Source organism: Neoarius graeffei, chromosome 2 (genome assembly GCF_027579695.1).
Source record: "Neoarius graeffei isolate fNeoGra1 chromosome 2, fNeoGra1.pri, whole genome shotgun sequence".
In the NCBI taxonomy this organism is placed as follows: domain Eukaryota; kingdom Metazoa; phylum Chordata; class Actinopteri; order Siluriformes; family Ariidae; genus Neoarius; species Neoarius graeffei.
The window spans coordinates 56,405,540-56,429,205 of record NC_083570.1 but is presented as its reverse complement, the minus strand read 5'-3'; the positions used below and the strand labels follow the sequence as shown (position 1 = coordinate 56,429,205).

Below are 23,666 nucleotides of genomic sequence, written 5' to 3'. Positions count from 1 at the left end.
ACACACCGCCACGCAGAGCGCTGGTATATCCCAAACTGCCTGCACAGCCGCCGCGACGCCACCGAGCAACATTGCTCGGAACATCACGCCAAGCACAAAAGCGCTGCTGCACAGAGCACTGGACAACCACGATGTTAAAATGAACAACGAGCTCACTGCAGTCCATAGCGAGGAGCACAGGCATCACCCACGGCGAACCAAGGCCTGGAGGGAACCGACGCCCAAAACTGGGTCCGGAGCTACACCACAACCAGCAGACGAAACACTCAGACAAAAACAAACATCAAACTACACACAAAAATACAACCCCAATTCCAAAAAAGTTGGGACAAAGTACAAATTGTAAATAAGAACGGAATGCAATGATGTGGAAGTTTCAAAATTCCATATTTTATTCAGAATAGAACATAAATGACATATCAAATGTTTAAACTGAGAAAATGTATCGTTTAAAGAGAAAAATTAGGTGATTTTAAATTTCATGACAACAACACATCTCAAAAAAGTTGGGACAAGGCCATGTTTACCACTGTGAGACGTCCCCTTTTCTCTTTACAACAGTCTGTAAACGTCTGGGGACTGAGGAGACAAGTTGCTCAAGTTTAGGGATAGGAATGTTAACCCATTCTTGTCTAATGTAGGATTCTAGTTGCTCAACTGTCTTAGGTCTTTTTTGTCATATCTTCCGTTTTATGATGCGCCAAATGTTTTCTATGGGTGAAAGATCTGGACTGCAGGCTGGCCAGTTCAGTACCCGGACCCTTCTTCTACGCAGCCATGATGCTGTAATTGATGCAGTATGTGGTTTGGCATTGTCATGTTGGAAAATGCAAGGTCTTCCCTGAAAGAGACGTCGTCTGGATGGGAGCATATGTTGCTCTAGAACCTGGATATACCTTTCAGCATTGATGGGGTCTTTCCAGATGTGTAAGCTGCCCATGCCACACGCACTAATGCAACCCCATACCATCAGAGATGCAGGCTTCTGAACTGAGCGCTGATAACAACTTGGGTCGTCCTTCTCCTCTTTAGTCCGAATGACACGGCGTCCCTGATTTCCATAAAGAACTTCAAATTTTGATTCGTCTGACCACAGAACAATTTTCCACTTTGTCACAGTCCATTTTAAATGAGCCTTGGCCCAGAGAAGACGTCTGCGCTTCTGGACCATGTTTAGATACGGCTTCTTCTTTGAACTATAGAGTTTTAGCTGGCAACGGCGGATGGCACGGTGAATTGTGTTCACAGATAATGTTCTCTGGAAATATTCCTGAGCCCATTTTGTGATTTCCAATACAGAAGCATGCCTGTATGTGATGCAGTGCCGTCTAAGGGCCTGAAGATCACGGGCACCCAGTATGGTTTTCCGGCCTTGACCCTTACGCACAGAGATTCTTCCAGATTCTCTGAATCTTTTGATGATATTATGCACTGTAGATGATGATATGTTCAAACTCTTTGCAATTTTACACTGTCGAACTCCTTTCTGATATTGCTCCACTATTTGTCGGCGCAGAATTAGGGGGATTGGTGATCCTCTTCCCATCTTTACTTCTGAGAGCTGCTGCCACTCCAAGATGCTCTTTTTATACCCAGTCATGTTAATGACCTATTGCCAATTGACCTAATGAGTTGCAATTTGGTCCTCCAGCTGTTCCTTTTTTGTAACTTTAACTTTTCCAGCCTCTTATTGCCCCTGTCCCAACTTTTTTGAGATGTGTTGCTGTCATGAAATTTCAAATGAGCCAATATTTGGCATGAAATTTCAAAATGTCTCACTTTCGACATTTGATATGTTGTCTATGTTCTATTGTGAATATAATATCAGTTTTTGAGATTTGTAAATTATTGCATTCCGTTTTTATTTACAATTTGTACTTTGTCCCAACTTTTTTGGAATCGGGGTTGTAAATAAATTAATAAAATAAAAAGTGCTGATGAGAAGCGGCAGCCAGAATGTGCACGACGTACTCTCAACTGGAAAACGGAACCCATGACAACAGTCTCTAGAGTTTACTCAGAAAGGTGCAATAAAGAAAAAAGCATCCAGTGAGCAGCAGCTCTGCAAACAGAAAAGCCTTGTTGTTGTTGCGAGAATGGCCAGACTGGTTTGAGCGGACAGAAAAGGTACAATAACTCAGATAACCACTCTGTACAGCTGTGGTGAGCATCTCAAAATGCACAACACGTAGAACTTTGAGTCAGATGGGCTACGACAGCAGACGACCACATCAGATTTGACTTACGTCAGCCAAGAACCGAAAGCTGAGGCTAGAGTGGGCTTAGGCTCATCAAAACTGGCCAGCTGAAGACTGGAAAAATGTAGCCTGGTCTGATAAATCTCAATTGCTGCCGAGGCACACAGATGGCAGGGTCAGAATTTTGTGCCAACTGCATGAATCCATGGACCCAACCTGCCTTGTGTCAACAGTCCAGGCTGGTGGAGGTGGTGTAACAGTGTGGGGAACCAGGGCTCGACATTAACGGTAGTCCGACTGTCTGGGACAACTAAATGTTTGGTCCGGACAAGTCAAATCTAAATTGTGCCTCGGCAGCAATTGAGATTTATCAGACATTTTTCCAGTCTTCAGCCTGTCCGACAGGACAAGCTGAATATTTGTTGAAAAATCACCATTTTTATAGTAATTATTCAAGACATACATCAACAAAGTTCCAACAAAACTAGTTCAATCACCTCAGTGATCCGACTGTGTTACTGTTTACAAAATTCCGGTGAAGCCAAGGGCAGCAGCTGTGTGTGTGTAAAAATAACATCATCGTAATATCTAATCATAGATTATTAGTAGTGCTGTCAAGCGATTAAAATATTTAATCGCGATTAATGTCGCGACTGTCATAGTTAACTCGCGATTAATCGCAATTTAATCGCACATTTTTGTCACATGAAAACCATTGTAATTCTCTTATCAGCATAAAAAAGTGAATGGGCTTGCTTTGTACCAATGTTTTTTTTTTTTTATTGCAGAGCATAACACGTCTTGTCACAGCCACTGCAAAGTCGGGCTGGAGCCGCCGATGGGAAAACGAAACCTAAGCCGAGCACCGTGGCTCTTCGTCCCGAGGCGCGGGGCTAGCATGCCCTGCCCGCGCTGGTTCTTTGGGGGGGGGCAGAGGACTCTGGCTGTGCGGGGCGTGCCATTACAGTCTAGCTGCTATCGTTTTTCTAAGCAAAGTCTCTGTTCCAAGTTCCTGGCAGTTTCAAAAGCTTATGAAAAACCTACATCATGTCACAGAGCGTTAATCTCGCGATAAAAAAATTATCGCCGTTAAAATTGAGTCAAGTTAACGTGATAATAACGCGACATTTTTGACAGCACTAATTATTAGACTTTAAATTCAGCGAAATTGGAGAAATGGTGATCAACTACCTCAATAAAATAAATATCTGTGGTGAATTTTCACTTCATTCGGACATTTATTGTGTTTTTCTTTTGTATGGTACACATTAACCATCGCAAAAGTCGTAAAATATTTAGCGGGAATTTACTACCATGCCGAACTCACTTATGGTTTGTTCTCATTCACCTGTATCATGTCCTACTTATTTTCCTTCCATTTCATTTCTTTTAATTAATTTATACAGGGTTCTTCAAAAAATTTGATATCATTTCACAATCTAATAACTTTGCCAATTCTCGTTCAACTGACCTCAAATTTTAACAGCATATGTAGAAACGGGTCAAAAATGTTGAATGTTTTTATCTTTTTAGGTATAGAAACGCCATTCACTGGAAAAGAAAAGGAGTTTTGTGTGTTCGAGTACGCTTGAACACAGTCAAACAAGACTGCAGCGTGCATTTATGAGACAATTCTGTAAAAATGCACCAACTGCAATGCAGATTTGGACACGGCACAAAAAGTTCAAAGAGGAAGACTGTCCGTGTGTCGTGTCTCAAGCGGCGCGCATATTGAAAATTTGTGAAATTGTTCAAGGAATCCACATACCTTTGAATTTTTCATTCAAATTTTGAGGAATACATCTTATACTGCTCAACATTAAAGTGCACATCACGGGTAAATTCAGGAGCAAGATCAATGTAATTCTCCTATTTTATATTAAACTTTGGTCCAATATTTGTCACATTCTGCATTCTCTGCAATTTTTTTTTACCTTCCGCAATACCAGAAAAATCCAGTTGAAATCAAGCCATTTGAGGCGAATTGGTCCGCCTCTGAAAAAACTTGCCATTTGGATTTCCCGGGAAACACTGATTTTCGTGACGTTGCGTGCGGGACGCCTCCCTCTGAATCCTACGCCAGCGCTGGTTTGTTTATGAGAAAACGACCTGGTGGTTTTCTGCAAACTTCTTCAGCGTTATCACGTAATTATTAAAATGGTTAACAGATGTATCGTAGGAGGGTGTAGCAACACCAATCTTGATGGGATTAGTACTCATCATTTTCCAAAAGACCGGACAATGAGAGAGAAATGGGAGCGCTTGGTCTACACAGGCTGTGCACTGAAACCATACAAGCTCGCGCAGCCTGCTGGCGCTTCCGCAGGTAACGTCACGAATCTGGCTCCAGACTCCCTTGGGATTTTTCCAGACGCGTTTTGTTATTTTATTTTTTTCTGCTGTAGACAGATGGCCTTGTGCAAAATTACCCTTCTGGATGAGTGTGTAAAGGGACATACTTTCATATAAAAAAAAAAACACAAAATTGGTCCAGAATATGCACATTAAGCCTGTTCAGTTTCATTTGCCTGGACTATGTAGTTTCTGGGATATTTACATCTCAAATAATATTACATTTTTTGAAACACCCTGTACTTCAGGTTTTACTGGATTAATCAAGCTTTAATTTTATTTCCTCCAGATGTTTTGAATTTGAGTGAGTCTAACTCTCAACCTGCAGATCAGGTAATGTGTTAGAACAACACACGCACTATAATGGGGTATCGGATAGTTTTTGTTTATTGTTACAGCTGAAGTTTGAGTTTTATGAAAACATTATAAATAATTAAAGCATAATGATTATCATAACCAGACCTGCTTTTTGATTAACAAAGTTTACCACTTTCCTTTCACTGAACTAGGAAACACATAGTAATAAAAAGGTTATGGTCGGGACAAGTGAAAAATCTTGCTGCTTGTCCGACTGGATTAAAAAGTTAACGTCGAGCATTGGGAATGTTTTCTTGGTAAACTTTGGGCCCGTTCATGAGCGCAATTTACCAATGGCTACTTCCAGCATGACAATACAACATGTCACGGAGCAAAAGTCGTCTCAAAGATCTGCAGGAATTGCGTAATGCGATCGTGTCAACATGGACCAGGACCTTAAAGGAATGTTTCCAACATCATGTGGAATCTATGCCATGAAGTGTTGAGGCTGTTTTGAGAGCCAAAGCAGACGCTACCTGGTATTAGTATAGTGTTCCTAATAAAGTGTTCATCGAGCGTATACACTACCGTTCAAAAGTTTGGGGTCACCCAGACAATTTTGTGTTTTCCATGAAAAGTCACCCTTTTATTTACCACCATAAGTTGTAAAATGAATAGAAAATATAGTCAAGACATTTTTCTGGCCATTTTGAGCATTTAATCGACCCCACAAATGTGATGCTCCAGAAACTCAATCTGCTCAAAGGAAGGTCAGTTTTATAGCTTCTCTAAAGAGCTCAACTGTTTTCAGCTGTGCTAACATGATTGTACAAGGGTTTTCTAATCATCCATTAGCCTTCTGAGGCAATGAGCAAACACATTGTACCATTAGAACACTGGAGTGAGAGTTGCTGGAAATGGGCCTCTATACACCTATGGAGATATTGCACCAAAAACCAGCAGCTAGAATAGTCATTTACCACATTAGCAATGTATAGAGTGCATTTCTGATTAGTTTAAAGTGATCTTCATTGAAAAGAACAGTGCTTTTCTTTCAAAAATAAGGACATTTCAAAGTGACCCCAAACTTTTGAACGGTAGTGTATGTATTCATAGCTTTTTATTAAAAATGGACACTGCTCTGCTGTCTCATTTGATTTCTCCTGTTAATTAGACTTGTCATCTGTAAAGTCTTAGGTGGGGTTTACATTAGACGGTATCAGCGGATCATCAGATTAACGTTTTTAAAACGATTAGTGTGCACACAGCAACGCCAATACACGGATACGCTCGGCTCCGCAGGCATCCTGCGCTCCAAATCACTCCGCCCTGAACAGCGAGTGCCCTCTGGAGGGTGCGCACTCCGGCCCTGCGCAGCTCACAGAGCACGCGAGTGAAGCGCACGAGCAGTGATTCGGGACTGAGCCGCTGTGTGTGTGATCTCAGTGCATGTCGGGCATGCGCGTCACTAACCACTTGCAAGTGGAAGGATGGCAAGCCTAAAGACAATCATAACTACACAATGGGCAGTATTTGCATCAGTATTTGCAGTATTTTCATACTTTTATACTCTTTAATGAAAGGTGATACAAGGCGGAAGTCCGCGCCGTTTTTCAGCAGTCGCGTCACATGACCAACGCCAGCGAATCAGGAAGGTGGATGTCACAGTGACGTTGTCCAATGACGACGCCAGCTAGAGCTCAGCACAGCGTATCCGCGTATTCTCAATGTTTACACAGCACCGGAGCTGACACGATCTGGATTGAATACGTGGACCCTGGCGGATTCCCGTTTCCCGGCGTTTCCAGGCGTTTTAATGTAAACGGACAGTGCATCCGCGAAGAAAACGAGACCGATACGGTCTAATGTAAACTTGGCCTTAGGGTTCGCACGTGCTTCTTCATATTCTTGTGGCCTTAGTATTTTAGGTTGAACCCTGGCATACACATCATACACAGATGCATAGGCAGGTTGTTTATTATTTCCTGTTGAATGGTAGGGAAACAAATATGCCAGTGATATAAAGAGGTGTCATTAAACGGTTGCTAAGCCTAGTGATAATCATTTAGACAGCCCAAAACATTTATTCATTGGTGTACGTGCGCCATCCCTCTGTCTGACCCATTCTGTCAATTTTTAACTCACAGATGTCTCCTGATTTTTTTTCCCCGCACAGTTATGAGTACTCTTACAGATTAGAACTTCTGATATGGACACATACATCACATTACACTCAGATTTTTTTTTCATGGAGTTCTTCCTCTTGAGCAGCTTGATGATTACGGGTCCAGGTCTGAGTTCAGTGCCTGAGAGAGCAGAAGAGGGCTTCATGGTTTCATTACCCCTCACAGCGTTGCCAGTGATGAGGCACCTGCTTCAAGAGCCACTCTGTCTCTGACTGAGTCAAGTCTACAGCAGCTCTGCTCTTCAAGAGGAAGAAGAGGAATATGAACGCGTGTGTGTGTGTGTGTGTGTGTGTGTGTTTGGTTTAATATCTTGGTGAGGACCAAATGGCCCCACAAGGATAGGAATATCTGACCATTTTGATCCATTTGGCTGGTCACCCTGAGGGGATTACAGCTTAAAAAAATAAGAAAAATGAAATAAAAAATAAATAAAAGTGACAAAGGCTTTCCTTTTGGTTACTGAGATTAAGGTAAGGGCCCGGTCCCACGACACCGATAACTATAACTGTACCTATAACTACATCTATCACTGCGTTCAGACTGCAACCTGAAACGACCCATATCCGATTTGTTGTGAAATCCGATTTTTTTGTTAGGCCGTTCACATTACCAATTATATGAGACTTGTGTGCGATCTCCAATATGAACGGAAAACGACCCAAAAGTGTCCCGCATGCGCAAATTGACACGTAATAAGCACATCTACGTAATACGTAAACCTAAAAAAAGCGCGCTCTTCAAGTTTAATGATTTCTTTTTGTTTGTTTGTTTAATTATCTGGTTAAAGTGTGAGGTCTCGTGTGTGTTTTTGTTTCTGAACTGAAATGAAAACGTGTAGCCTGGTAACGAGGGTTGACACATGAATGCGACCTGTCCGGTCAGACTGCAGTCGCATGTGAAAATATCGGATATGCATCGGATTTAGGACCACATATCCAAGCGGCCTGGGTCGCATGTGAAAAAATCGGATCTGTGTCGTTCAGATTGTCAATAACAAATCGGATACAGGTCGCATATGGGCAAAAAAATCGGATATGGGTCGTTTCGGGGTGCAGTCTGAACGTAGTCTTTGACTATACCTACGCCTGAATTTATTTCCAGTCTGGAGCAGTCACACCACAACTATAATCCCGACTATAATATATAATATCGCTTGGTCCCGTCACTCACGTAAATAAATGCATGCAACTTAGGAATAGTCATGGAAGTTTTTTCCAAGTAGTAGCACATTATTCCGGATCGTACTGTACTTCAAAACAACCCATACGCACACTCTGGTGGTTGACAAGATACAGTTACAGTGGGGCAAAAAAGTATTTAGTCAGCCACCAATTGTGCAAGTTCTCCCACTTAAAAAGATGAGAGAGGCCTGTAATTTTCATCATAGGTATACCTCAACTATGAGAGACAAAATGGGGGGAAAGAATCCAGGAAATCACATTGTCTGATTTTTAATGAATTAATTGGTAAATTCCTCGGTAAAATAAGTATTTGGTCACCTACAAACAAGCAAGATTTCTGGCTCTCACAGACCTGTAACTTCTTCTTTAAGAGGCTCCTCTGTCCTCCACTCGTTACCTGTATTAATGGCACCTGTTTGAACTCGTTATCAGTATAAAAGACACCTGTCCACAACCTCAAACAGTCACACACCAAACTCCACTATGGCCAAGACGAAAGAGCTGTCAAAGGACACCAGAAACAAAATTGTAGACCTGCACCAGGCTGGGAAGACTGAATCTGCAATAGGTAAGCAGCTTGGTGTGAAGAAATCAACTGTGGGAGCAATTATTAGAAAATGGAAGACATACAAGACCACTGATAATCTCCCTCGATCTGGGGCTCCACGCAAGATCTCACCCCGTGGGGTCAAAATGATCACAAGAATGGTGAGCAAAAATCCCAGAACCACACGGGAGGACCTAGTGAATGACCTTCAGAGAGCTGGGACCAAAGTAACAAAGGCTACCATCAGTAACACACTATGCCGCCAGGGACTCAAATCCTGCAGTGCCAGACGTGTCCCCCTGCTTAAGCCAGTACATGTCCAGGCCCGTCTGAAGTTTGCTAGAGAGCATTTGGATGATCCAGAAGAGGATTGGGAGAATGTCATATGGTCAGATGAAACCAAAATAGAACTTTTTGGTAAAAACTCAACTTGTCGTGTTTGGAGGAGAAAGAATGCTGAGTTGCATCCAAAGAACACCATACCTACTGTGAAGCGTGGGGGTGGAAACATCATGCTTTGGGGCTGTTTTTCTGCAAAGGGACCAGGACGACTGATCCGTGTAAAGGAAAGAATAAATGGGGCCATGTATCGTGAGATTTTGAGTGAAAACCTCCTTCCATCAGCAAGGGCATTGAAGATGAAGCGTGGCTGGGTCTTTCAGCATGACAATGATCCCAAACACACCGCCCGGGCAACGAAGGAGTGGCTTCGTAAGAAGCATTTCAAGGTCCTGGAGTGGCCTAGCCAGTCTCCAGATCTCAACCCCATAGAAAATCTTTGGAGGGAGTTGAAAGTCCGTGTTGCCCAGCGACAGCCCCAAAACATCACTGCTCTAGAGGAGATCTGCATGGAGGAATGGGCCAAAATACCAGCAACAGTGTGTGAAAACCTTGTGAAGACTTACAGAAAACGTTTGACCTCTGTCATTGCCAACAAAGGGTATATAACAAAGTATTGAGATGAACTTTTGTTATTGACCAAATACTTATTTTCCACCATAATTTGCAAATAAATTCTTTAAAAATCAGACAATGTGATTTTCTGGATTTTTTTTTCTCATTTTGTCTCTCATAGTTGAAGTGTACCTATGATGAAAATTACAGGCCTCTATCATCTTTTTAAGTGGGAGAACTTGCACAATTGGTGACTGACTAAATACTTTTTTGCCCCACTGTAGGTCACAGACTACTGAAATATAATAAAAAAGGATACAAAATACTCGATTTAACACGGATGCATCACGGATGCTAATAAGTTACAGACTGGTCACGGATGTTTCAGTATATTACAGATTGGTTACTGATTTCATTACGGATAAAAAATTCATAGAAAAGAAAAGAAAGGACGCACAACTTTATTCATCACACATTTGTGAAATTTCCTCTCTGCATTTAACCCATCTGAAGCAGTGAACACACACATGCACACACACAAGTGAGCAGTGAGCACACACACACACACATACCCAGAGCAGTGGGCAGCCATGCTAACAGCACCCGGGGAGCAGTTGGGAGTTAGGTGCCTCGCTCAAGGGCACCTCAGCCCAAGGCCGTCCCATATTAACCTAACCTGCATGTCTTTGGACTGTGGGGGAAACCGGAGCACCCGGAGGAAACCCACGCAGGCACGGGGAGAACATGCAAACTCCACACAGAAAGACCCTCGCCGGCCACTGGGTTCGAACCCGGAACCTTCTTGCTGTGAAGCGACAGTGCTAACTACACCACTAACTACACTACAGGATAACTACACCACCGTGCCACCCAATAAGTCTAAAACGATTAAATGTTTGGACTGCCAAAGTTCATAATTAAAATATTTTACCTGCATTTACATGTTGATTAAATTTACTTCACGGAAAATATCACATATCTGTGAAGAAAAGATCCATGCTTGGTATTATTATTTTTTATTTTCCGTGAATCCATAATTTGTGACTTCATGATGCAACAAGGATGTACAAAGATGCCTGGAAAAAATTAGTCTGGCTAACGCGACTGCAAAGCTCTCCGAGCTATCGGTCTGGCAAAGATATTAAGCCCAACCGTTTCCCAGAGCCCGTGGTTGACCCGCCTCCCTGAAATGCCTCAGTTTGCTACTGGTCGAAGCCAGAAAAGGCTGTGACGAAGCTTAAACCAATCACATCACTCTTTCCTCTGACGTATGCGACGCGACGGGGCTAACTGGTAGATTAAACTCTTACTGAAGCTGGTCGGGAGCAAGGCGAAAACGTCCTTCCTTTCAATAAATACCTCCATGAACTTGCTCCATGTTTGTAATGTTTCTTCCGGCATAGATTCTGTAAACAATCTATGGCTTCCGATCGCAGTTCTACTACGTCACTGCCTTGAACACGCCTCTACCCAGGGCCGTTGGAGATGCTCAAAGTTGATTGGTTCCCGATTTTTCGGGAGCTTGGAAGAGCTGGAGATAGCTTGCCTGGCCAGACTAAGCTCGCAACAGGCCCTCATGTTGTGTCAGGCTTAGGATGGGCGGGCCCAGGCTAGGGAAAAATAGCACGTGCTCAGACGTCGTCACATGTAAACAATTACCTGATTGGTCAGATGTTTTATGGGATCAGGTCCAGGCCGGGAAAAATCGCTCCAGAAGCAATCTCACCGATACGGATAAACCCAGGGCTGGGCTATAGGTATTGTTATCGGTCTGGTGTGACCACCAATCACATAAACTGCAGGGGGACTGATTTATTTATATTTGTAGTTACAGTTATAGATATCGGTGTTGTGGGACCAGGCCTTTAGGGTTAGGTTTAGGTGTAGTGTTGCATTCATTACCTGAATTAATAATTATGTCGATGGAAGGTCATCACATGGATAGTAAGACGTGTGTGTGTGTGTGTGTGTGTGTGTGTGTGTGTGTGTGTGTGTGTGTGGGCATCTAATTTCCATTGTGCTTCCTGAGAAAAATCCCTTTCCATAAAAACGACTGCAGACTACTGATGATTCTCTTTTAGTTGAATAACAGTCATTTGTCCCATTATGATGACAGGCTATAAGTGAAAGCTACACTGGGGGGGTGGGGGGAAACCACCACACCCATTCCTTAAAAAAAAAAAAGTGACAAATTATGTGAGATTCAAACATCTGAGTTAGAAATGCAAAAGAAAGCGGTTATGAACTGACAAGGAAATTACTGCCATGTAACTAAACATAACCTGCAATTACAGCGATCAGGATGTGACCAGGCACTTTATTTACCCTGCCAGCTGGAAATCATCAGCGCCAGCCTTCAAAACCACGACTGCTGGAGTCAAAGCAACTCTCAGCTCTAATGACAGAAGGATACTCCCCATGTGCCTATGACCTCTGACTGCCCTCATGTGAATGAGGAATGGTCCCAGACCACTGCTCCTGCATGCTTGCTCGCCTAACTAGACCTAGTTTAAGGTGAAAATGAGAACAAAAAGTGAGTATCTGAAAACGACCAACCTGTTGTGCTGCTGAAGACGTCTGAAGAGGCAGAGCTGTCGGAAATGAGGGTTGTCGTGTCTCCGGTTGCCGTTCGATCAAAGGTCAGTGTACCAGCAGTGGTGAGCTGACCTGATGGGGTCACTGTGACTGAGTAAACGCAGAAGCAACCATCAGGAACCTTTCGCTTTGGGTACAAAGCAGTGAGCCAGTCCCAGTGTTGTAGTTGAGTCACTAAATCTCGAGTCCGAGTCCAGTCTCGAGTCCCCAGTGTTCAAGTCCAAGTCATTAAAAAAAATGTTTGAGTCGAGTCCACTATCAGACTCCAACCGCACCGTTTGACGGTGGCTGTTTTAGCGCCATTAACGTTAGCTTGTTCCTGAACATGACGTATGAACAGGTGAAGGTGCGTTCGCTTTGTCAGGGAGTGCTGCGAAGTATTCTGTCAGAGATGGTTGGGAGACGGATGCAAGTGCAGAAGGTGTGTTTTGAGTGGCAAACGAAGACACATAAACGATCCGGAATGGCAGGCAAAATCGTAAAACAGTGAAACAGGTTGAGCGAGGCACAAACAGGCTATCGTAGACTAGAAACAGGAAATCAGGGCTCAGGAATAGGGTGCATCAGTTGCCCCCTAAAAATGAAAAGTTCCTCCGATCATGATGCATTTTTGTTTTTATGTTCCTTTTGGTAAGAAAACACACTGGGTGAAATATTTTGACACAATTCAAAAGTTTAATGGTGGCACCAGGAGCTCAAAGTTATGGAAAAAGCTGCTGTTTTATGACTTTTATGACAAAATTTCAATCACTTTTCATGAAACATTATGGCACCTTATAGAGTATACCAAATATCTTAGATACACATTTTTAGTACATATTCTAAATATATTATCAAGCACAGTTTGAGTTTTAGCTGTTCATTGAATCATTGTTCAACTACTTTTAAACAATACAAATGTATTATGAATCACATTAATGCTTCTCAATCCCTTGCAAAGGTTCTTAACATCATCTCTGGGTCACAAGAAATCAATAAATGGAGTCCAACATTGTGATTCAAACCTTACGCGAAAACATAAAATAAGCGTTTTTTTGGCAAAAAATGAACCTCATGGTGCCACCATTAGACTTTTGAATATGGTCAAAAAATTTTACAGGATGTCTTTATTGGTGAAAAGGAACACCCAAACAAAAATGCATCAGATTTTATGAAAGTGAGGGCAATTGATGCACCCTACTCAGGAAACAAGGCTCGGTAACGTGTCAGCAATGCAACTCAATACTTCGCAAAGTAAGTGTGTTTTTATATCGGCACACTGATTGCGCCTTAATCCTGTGTAGATGTGAGTCGTTTACAGCGCAATCGTTCTTGAAACATCTCTTTGTAAAACCACTACATTTCAAGCATCTTACTTTAATAGGATAGTTTGCCTCTGGAATGCCATCTGTAAAGAGGCGCCAACTAGTATTTTTTCTAGTCGTTCTCAATTTAAATTGTTTCTAAAGCATAAATACTTCTCTTTGCTTGAGGACACATTTGATGTTGATCTGACATGCACTTGGTCACTAGTTCGCAACTGTCCTTGTCATCATACTCAATAATAACCGAATCTCAGTGACTTTATTTGATTTTATTTGTCTGAACTCTAGTGATTATTTTTGATTGTTATTCATAGATCTTAGTTCACTAGTTATCAATTTTTTACCATAACTGAATTTTATTTAATTTTTCAAGTCAATTGTTCTATTTATTTTAAGTTAGTCAAAAGGAAATGCCTAGCATGGGACTTAGAGTCCCGTTCGCACTTTCCTCTTTGGGTAGTCCTACGTATTCTGTAATTTTCCTTTCATTGATTCCCAATAAAGTTGTTAAAAAAAAAAAAAACGTGAGACAGTCCACTTGGAGCGCACGCTGTCTAGACCAAGCTCGAGAGTCTCTCTAATGCATGCAGGTGTGACAGTCTTGCACGAAAGTAGTACAAAAATTTATGTAGATATAAATATCTTCTGCCAAATTATTATGGCATGTTACAAAAAAAAAAAAATCTGAGTCCTCATCTTCGGTTTACGAGTCCGAGTCATCAGTGCTCAAGTCCAAGTCGAGTCACGAGTCTTTAAAATTAGGGCACGAGTCGGACTCGAGTACTACAAGCCTGGCCAGTCCTAACTAAAATGTTCAGACGGCCAACATTCAGGTACATAATGATAATCATTATCTTCATCATGCACTAAAAACGCCCATCAAATCAGTGCATATAACGACTGAGCTTGAGCATGACCTTCATGTAGGTGTTCGTAATTAAATAAGCAATATGATGAACAATTGTGTAAATGAGCTATGGTGGTTTAATGTGTGTACTGATTAAAGGAATATACTAGTGCATCTCAAAAAATTAGAATACCATGAAAAAGTTTCCTTTTTTCATAATTTAATTCAGAAAGGTAAACTTTCATATATTCTATATTCATTACATGTAAAGTGAAATATTTAAAGCCTTTTTTGTTTTAATTTTGATGATTATGGCTTACAGCTCATGAAAATCAGAACTCCAGTATCTCAAATTATTATAATATTCCCTAAGATCAATCAAAAAAAGGATTTACAATACAGAAATGTCCAACTTCTGAAAAGTATATTCATTTATACACGCAATACTTGGCTGGGGCTCCTTTACCATGAATTACTGTATCAATGCGGTGTGGCATGGAGGTGATCAGTCTGTGGCACTGCTGAGGTGTTATTGAAGCCCAGGTTGCTTTGATAGTGGCCTTCAGCGTATCTGTATTTTTGGGTCGGGTGTTTCTCATCTTCCTCTTGACAATACCCCATAGATTCTCTATGGGGTTCAGGTCAGGCAAGTTGGCTGGCCAATCAAACACAGTAATATCATGGTCAGCAAACCATTTGGTAATAGTTTTGGCACTGTGGGTAGGTGCTAAGTCCTGCTGGAAAAGGAAATCAGCATCTCCAAAAAGCTCGTCAGCAGATGGAAGCATGAAGTGCTCTAAAATCTCCTGGTAGATGGCTGTGTTGACTTTGGACTTGATAAAATACAGTGGACCAACACCAGCAGATGACATGGCACCCCAAATCATCACAGACTGTGGAAACTTCACACTGGGCTTCAAACACCTTGGATTCTGTGCCTCTCCACTCTTCCTCCAGACTCTAGAACCGTGATTTCCAAATTAAATGCAAAATGTACTTTCATCTGAAAAGAGGACTTTGGACCACTGAGCAACAGTCCATTTCTTTCTCTCCTTAGCCCAGATAAGACACTTCTGACATTGTCTCTGGCTCAGGAGTAGCTTGATATTAGGAATGCGAAAGTTATATCCCCTTTCTTGAAGATGTCTGTTCGTGATGGGTCTTGATGCACTGACACCAGCCTCAGTCCACTCCTTGTGAAGCTCTCCCAAGTTCTTGAATCAACTTTTCTTGGCAATCCTCTCAAGACTGCGGCCATCCCTGTTGCTTGTGCACCTTTTCCAGCCACCCTTTTCAGCAATGACCTTTTGGGGCTTACCCTCCTTGTGGAGGGCATCAGTGATCATCTTCTGGACAACAGTCAAGTCAGCAGTCTTCCCCATGATTGTGGTTGTGTGTACTGAACTAGACCGAGAGATACACTGTGTTCATACTGTTTTACTGAAACTCAAAATGAAATATTCTAATATTTTGAGATTTTTTTTTTTATGTTTTAGTACCGTATGCCATACTGATTAAAATTAAAATAGAAAAATGCTTGAAACATTTTAGTTTATGTGTAATGAGTCTATAATATATAACATTTTCACTTTCTTAAATAACTGATGGGAAATATTGAACTTTTTCACAATATTCTAATTTTTTTTAGATGCACTAGTAAGTGAAAGGTTTAATATTAAAACCCTTACATGCAGCCCCAGGTGGTAGAGTAATGTTCTTGGGTGGTGGTGTCTCCTTCTTCTCTGGAGATGCCGGACGCTCGCACTCTTTCTTCCGCCTCTTGTAAGGGACGAAGAGTCGCACAGGTCCAGTCTATAGTAGTAGAGAGTACAGAACCATCACCAACTTTGGTAACAAAGCACGACATTAAAGCAACAGTGTCTAAATTAGCCACGGTTTTGACATTACCATAGATATGCTGTCGCCTCCGAAGGATCCGTCCTTGTTCTGAATGAAGGTTAGAGACAGACACAGAGTGAACACAGTACAATGTTTTCAAAGTTTAACCTCAGCCATAGAACTACATTTAGCGTTCTCCCTGCTCTGGATTCACTGAAGAGCACAGACTACACCCTGCAGCATCATACAGCAGATTTTCATCAGTCAATATCAGAACATCCAAATAATAACTAAACTATCTTTAGTATAAATTTGCAGGTGATTATAGAAAATCGTGCACGCTGATTGGTCGAGAAATTCTGGCTATTCTTCGATAATCCCCTCGAGCGGCTCGGCAAAATGGTGGGCGATCGCTTTGTCACTGTAAGTGAGGAAGAATTACAAATGATGAAAGAAAACACCGTTTCTAAAATCAATGAAGATGCTACGAAGTTTGGTCTAACACTATTCAAAGGTAAGGTGGGACTGTGATTTATTTTATCGATTTCAAAACAAAAGTATTTTACGTGAGTCGTTATCGATAAGTGACACAAATCTGCACCGTGCCATTATGACGTTTGCATGCCGCTTTTGAAGTTTGAAATAAATGACTTTTTAATACAATTTTTTAAAATTTAAATAATCACCTGTATATTTATATTAAAACAATTATCCGCCCCAGGCTCAGTGAATAATAATGGAGATGAAGTTGAGGTTAGTCTCAGTTATTATTTAAATAATATTGGCTGGCGTTGCGTGGTCTATCAGATATATTCCATTTAATGAGCATGATATTGAACGAGTCGAAGATGAGTTCAATATCATGGTAGCTGCATGGAATATATCTGAAATACCATGAGAAAAAGGTCAGCCAATATTATTATTATTATTATTATTATTATTATAATACATACACGCTCTTCACATCAGCATTCTCGAAGGCCAACACTAGTTTACCTGTGACTCAGTGCTGTTAGCGCGACAGTCCAGTTAGCTTCCAGTCAGCGTAGCAGTAGCGTTAGCGAAGGCCAAAGCTAGCTTACCTGCGACTTGGTGCTGTTAGCGTGGCAGTCCAGTTATCTTCTAGCTGGTGTAGTGTTAGCACAAGCCAATGCCAGCGCAGTCAAGCCGAATATTATTATTATTTCATGTGTAATTTACTTAGTTACTTTTAAAATCAATATCGACAACTACACATAACGGAGCGACCTGGCAGCCAAAATTCTCTCAAAATCTTCGGCTTTTAATGAAGCAAACCTCGCGGCCATGTTCATTTACAAACTGTCAGCCACTCGCTAGCACGAAAGTTTTACGTCCCGATGTGTCTCTTTTCCAGTTTTTCGATGTCCGTTGGTATGTTTTTCTCTTGTAAATATGTGTGAAGAATATATAATGAAGTTTTGGTAGCCTTTTGGATGTTCAGCGCATCTTTAGTTTCAGTTTATTTATTTAGTGCTTAATCCTAGCACTGTATTAGCCTCGTCTTCTCTCTTTCCCACCCGACAAAGCAACGACTGTACGTAGGCACAGCAGAAAAGTTTTGTCACTGGATATTACAGAGTCGGTAGACTCTCTATGTAGGGATGGCGCGGATTGCCACGCCCCCGATTTGCCGCTAAAAAGCTAGCGATCTTGCCGACTTTTCGGTTCTAAAGCTTTTCACGAGTTTCACTATGTTATTTGACTACTGGTTGATTAGTAGAAATGGTGAAAAGTGCTCTATTGCGTTACGATTCACGCGTGTGAAAATGTGTCCGCGATTCCACGGTTCTATCTTCTTATAGGTTTCTTTTGATTCTTCTTCAACTATACGACTTAGCGCCTAAGTAACTATAACGTAGTAAAAATGAGTGGAACAAGTGAAAAAATCATTTCATGAAATGAAAATGTGATGGAGTGATGTCGAAATATGAAAAGAGTCAGACAAGTAGGTATTTGCTTCTCCCAGAAAGGACTGGGTGTATTGATGCTGTAAGACTATCCATGTATTATTTTCAGGATACGTTATTAGTTTTATCACAATAAGTAACACAATCCCTACATTAGTCAGCTTTTCTAGTGGTCTATCAACACTCTCATATTAGTGCTGACTTTGTAAGAAGACTCAGGATGGTAATGCTTTTATAATCGTGTGCTCTACCGTGTGTTTAACACTGCAATGTTTGTAAATAAGGTCGGGCATGGTAGTGAACTGCGTCGGAAAAGCTACAGTTTTAGTAAACTGATGTAGGGATTGTGTTACTTATTGTGATAAAACTAATAACCTATCCTGAAAATAATACATGGATAGTCTTACAGCATCAATACACCCAGTCCTTTCTGGCAGAAGCAAATACCTACTTGTCTGACTCCTTTTTCATACTTCGACATCACTCCATCACATTTCCATTTCATGAAAAGATTTTTACACTTGTTCACATGAGCTCTGGCATGTGACGTCATGTTGTCTTGACAACGTGCGATATTATAACAATACTGCACGCTCATTCTCTATTGGGGAGAGTGGCGTAATACATGGAGGATGAGCAATATGATGACAATATTGCATGGCATCAATAAAGCCACTAGAAGGGAACAGAATACATATATGTTATTTACCAGCTGGGAGGTCCATATGGTGAAATACCGTGACCGAGGTCTTGAAAGTACTGAACGAGGCCCTCTGGGCCGAGATCAGTATTCAAGGCCGAGGTCACAATATTTCACCATACGGACCGACCTTAAGCTGGTAAATAATATATTTATTTTTTTCTTTACCAAATTCTAACAGAAAACGAGAGCACCCGAAAGGGAAAACCGAGGCGAGCCGCCATTTTGAATCCTCATTCACGGCTGTAATGCAAATGGCTTCCTCCTCGGTATACAAGTGCACTTCCATGGCAGGAAAAAAACTACATTTTGCCGCCTATGTAGTTCCCTATTTATACAAATAGGAGTCATTCAGGATTCAGCCATGTTTTTGCTCGGCGTTAGCAAGTTACAGGTTTTTAGCTTTCTCCTGAAATGTTTTCTTTTATTTAATCTTCCTCAGGGTAGTAAAACTCGCTTTCGCTGTGAACAATGTCGTTATCGCTATCCATGCTGTAAAATTAATGCTATTCTCCTGAGAAATGCTGGCAAAAATTTATAAGATTTTTGATAATTTTATAAATAAATCTTATAAAAAAAAGATAAATGTTGACAAAAAATGCTACTATGTTTGTTGCTGTTGTGAATGAGCGAGTCGCCAGAGGTCTGTAACCGGGGTCCGTATCGTAGGATACGGACCCGCTCGCCAGCCAATCAGAGCGCGGGATTTGATGGAAACCGGACCGCAAAAAAAAATAAATGCTTTTATTCCATGGAAAAAGTGGCCCGTATGTATAATAAATCACCGATATTCACTGAGCCTTCGGCGAATAACTGCTAAATATAATAACTAAAACTAATAAGTATCAATAAATCATTATTGTTTTCATGATACATCTCAGGGATTTCATCTCCATCAAGAACATAACTCAAAAGTGTTACTGAAGTGCTACCATGTGCTCGAAGCCAAAGTTAAAAAAGCAACGAGAACAGGTCCACTCTTTTACAGTGCTTTATATGAACAAGGGGGGAGTACAGGTTCTATGCTGTCACTGAAATCTTCTGCCGTTTCTGTAAATGAAGTGCGTATTATCGCTTTCATGAGGTACCCACAGGAAACTACACCCCCCTAAAAATGTAAAAAAAATAAATAAATAATAATTTTAAAAATCTGCTGTACACTGTATAATCAACACTCACACCTACAGCAGTATTAACCCGGTGCGTTTTGCCAAGAGCGCCCACTGCCAGTTGGCTGTATTACACGGTCACATTTCGCAGAAGCCAACCTGTCACCTTGGCGACACTACACACTGCACGCTGGTTATGCTGGCCACATTGAACACTGTTCCTCTCAAACGAGTGGTTTCAAACATCTTTCATATAATATATGAAAACATTTAAAAACACAGCTGACTAAAGGGAAGACTCCTAGTCCTACCTATGAACTGCGTTATCTATTATTTATTAGAAAGAACAGCAAACTGCTTCGGGCAGCACGGTGGTGTAGTGGTTAGCGCTGTCGCCTCACAGCAAGAAGGTCCGGGTTCGAGCCCTGTGGCCGGCGAGGGCCTTTCTGTGTGGAGTTTGCATGTTCTCCCAGTGTCGGCGTGGGTTTCCTCCGGGTGCTCCGGTTTCCCCCACAGTCCAAAGACATGCAGGTTAGGTTAACTGGTGACTCTAAATTGAGCGTAGGTGTGAATGTGAGTGTGAATGGTTGTCTGTGTCTATGTGTCGGCCCTGTGATGACCTGGCGACTTGTCCAGGGTGTACCCCGCCTTTCGCCCGTAGTCAGCTGGGATAGGCTCCAGCTTGCCCGCGACCCTGTAGAACAGGATAAAGCGGCTAGAGATAATGAGATGAGATGAGATGAGATTTCTACGTTATGGAGTCAGTACAAAAGCATTTCCAAATATTACTTTTCCAGCACAAAATGAAATATTACAGAAAAATGTTTGTATGTCAGTAAAGAAAGCAGCGTATTACACCAGACAAAAACACATGATAATGAAGGCTGCTTTGTGTTGCTGTAAAAAAAAAAAAATGAAACAAGTGTGACCGTCAAAATCTCTAGAAGAACTGTGTCTGGTTCTGCAAGATGCTCCCTAAAGCTATGGTCACACCTGCCTATGAACTGCGATGCTGTGCGATGGGTTATTGATGAAAATGAGGCGTTTTGGTGACGATATACAGGCGAGCTAAAAGCTGTGGTCACACAGCAGGCGAACACTTGACTGTCACGCCTTTGTGCGCTTGAGTGGCCACGCTCGCTCACAGGACCCAGTCGTTATGGGAAACACCTGATGCTGATTTGAGCGCAATCAGCACGTGCATATAAGGGCACTGTTTTCACAGAGACTTTGTGACGTATTATCATAATTACTCTCACGTTTGTTTCGAGCCATGCTTATGACTCCGGTTAAATATTCTGCTTTCTGTTTCGTTTTTGTAAATATCATACCTGCTAATAAACACTCTTCCTGCACTTAGATTTGTCTACCGCCACGTACCTGACACAATATACTTCACAAAGTTTCTGTGAAAACAGCGTCCTTAGATTAGATTAGATTAGATTAGATTAGATAGAACTTTATTGATCCCTTTGGGAGGGTTCCCTCAGGGAAATTAAAATTCCAGTAGCATCATTACAGGATAAACAGAGAATAGAAATAGAGAAAAACTTCTAGATAAATTAAATTAAATTAGGTATTTACATATACAAATATAAAAAAAATAAGAATAAGATATGGGGAAGAGGAAGGGGAAAAAAAAAGGCCAGCAGAAGAGGTATTGCACATTGTCCGGTATTGCTTATTGTCAGGCTAGGCTACTGCTCCTTCCCGTCCTCTGTCCTCCTGTTACCCCTCCTCCTCCCCAGAGAGGAGTTGTATAGTCTGATGGCATGAGGGACAAAGGAGTTTTTAAGTCTGTTCGTCCTGCACTTGGGAAGGAGCATTCTGTCACTGAACAGGCTCCTCTGGTTGCTGATGACGGTGTGCAGAGGGTGACTGGCATCATCCATGATGTTCAGTAGTTTGTCCATAGTCCTCTTCTCTGCCACCGTCACCAGAGAGTCCAGCTTCATACCGACCACAGAGCCGGCCCGCCTGATCAGTTTGTCCAGCCTGGATGTGTCCTCCTTGGATGTGCTGCCCCCCCAGCACACCACGGTGTAAAACAGGACACTGGCGACCACAGGCTGATAGAACATCCACAGGAGTTTCCTGCAAACGTTAAAGGACTGCAGCCTCCTCAGGAAGTACAGCCTGCTCTGTCCCTTCCTGTACAAGTGGTATGCACGTGCATGTGCTGATTGCGCTCAAATCAGCATCAGGTGTTTCCCATAACGACTGGGCCCCAAGAGCGTGCTCCGAAGGATCCCTGAATGTAAATGCACTTTTTAAGTCTCGGGGAAGGTTAGACTATGCTGAGCCGCGGTGTTGATAAGGCTCCCACGAGCATCGGGGACATGGATTCGAGACAAATACATCTCCAGAGGTTTGGTGAAGGTTCCCTGAGCTTTGGAAAGTATTCCCAAACCCGTCTGCGAGTATTTGCCGTTTAGTTTGCCGACGAAAACATCGCCACCTAATTTCAATGCAGGCATTAAAATTTTTCGCGACGTTTTTGGACACTCGTGATGCGGAGACAAACCGAAAAACAACTTGCGAAGCTTGGAGAACATTCGCTGTGCATTGCACGATTGGTGGCGATGCTACCAATTTTGCATCGCCAAGTATTTGCGAACCCATCGCGAGCTGTAGTGTGACCAGAGCCTCAATTTCCAGCTCATTTCCTTATAAAACAGCACACGTTGTACCGGAGACTACTATTTTCTTCTTTAAGCAAAGGATTGTCACACTGAAAATTGTCTCTGTTTCATTTATGACTGTTTCTTGCTCTTTATAGTCTTTTTTCTAAATGTAGAAACATTTAATTTCGTTATTTTTAAAGGCATCTTTGCATTACAGCATTTCTTTGCTTGTGACTAGGACTTCTGCACAGCATTGTATCTGAACAGCCATCTTGAACTTATGTCGAATTCTACTGCATCTCAGACCCTGTCCACACGTAGCCGGGTTTCTGCTAAATCGAAGATATTTTTCTACGTTTTGGCCTGTCATCCACATGAAAACACATCGAAAACGAATATTTAAAAAAACTCCGGGCAAAGTGAAGATTTTTGAAAACTCCGTGTATGCCTTTTCGTGTAGACAGAGATAACCGGAGTTTTGCGTTTTAGAACGTCACAATCTGCGCCAAAAAATGACAACAAATCTGCCCTGACGTCAAACGTGCGACCTTTGTTTACTGCAGAAGCCAGATTAAGCATGGACAAAGAGTAATGGATCGGAGTAGTGCCTTGAAAGCGTTAATTATTGTGCAGGTGCTATTTACATGTTTAATTTTAGAAGCCCAACTACTGACAAGATTCCCAATTAACGTTTTCTTGCGTCTTTTGAAGTTTATACTCCAAAATTGTGTTTAGAAGCAATTCTGTCTCCGAGTCTGTCCAGACGAACGAGCTTGGCGCCATGTTTTATGTTTAGGCGGAAGTGACGCCAACAGAGGGCTATTCTGATGTGATTAGGGGGTAGGATTTGGGGAAATAATGCCATCTACAGGTTTGGAATGCTTGTGAACGTGATTGAAAACGCAGATGTTCGGTTGTGTGTGGAAGGGATTTTTTTCGAAGACGAGGTGGTGTGGATAAAACATTTTTATAAACAGAGGGGGGGGAAATGTTCGGTTTTAAAAATACCCGGCTACGTGTGTACATGGCCTTAGTGCTACACTACAGGGTGACCAATGCGAGTAC

The 23,666-nt window shown here is 41.8% G+C and overlaps 1 protein-coding gene across 2 annotated transcripts in view; it reads right to left on the bottom strand.

Moving 5' to 3' along the window:
* The window catches only part of deaf1 (DEAF1 transcription factor), a 68,327-nt gene that overhangs the window by 17,079 nt on the left and 27,582 nt on the right, over positions 1–23,666 (bottom strand). For both annotated transcript variants that reach the window (XM_060914475.1, XM_060914476.1), the window contains exons 7-9: positions 16,310–16,348; positions 16,090–16,213; positions 12,212–12,340 (exon numbers count right to left, since the gene is read on the bottom strand). In XM_060914475.1, the coding sequence (XP_060770458.1) occupies positions 12,212–12,340; positions 16,090–16,213; positions 16,310–16,348 (292 nt within the window). The remainder of the gene's footprint in view (positions 1–12,211; positions 12,341–16,089; positions 16,214–16,309; positions 16,349–23,666) is intronic.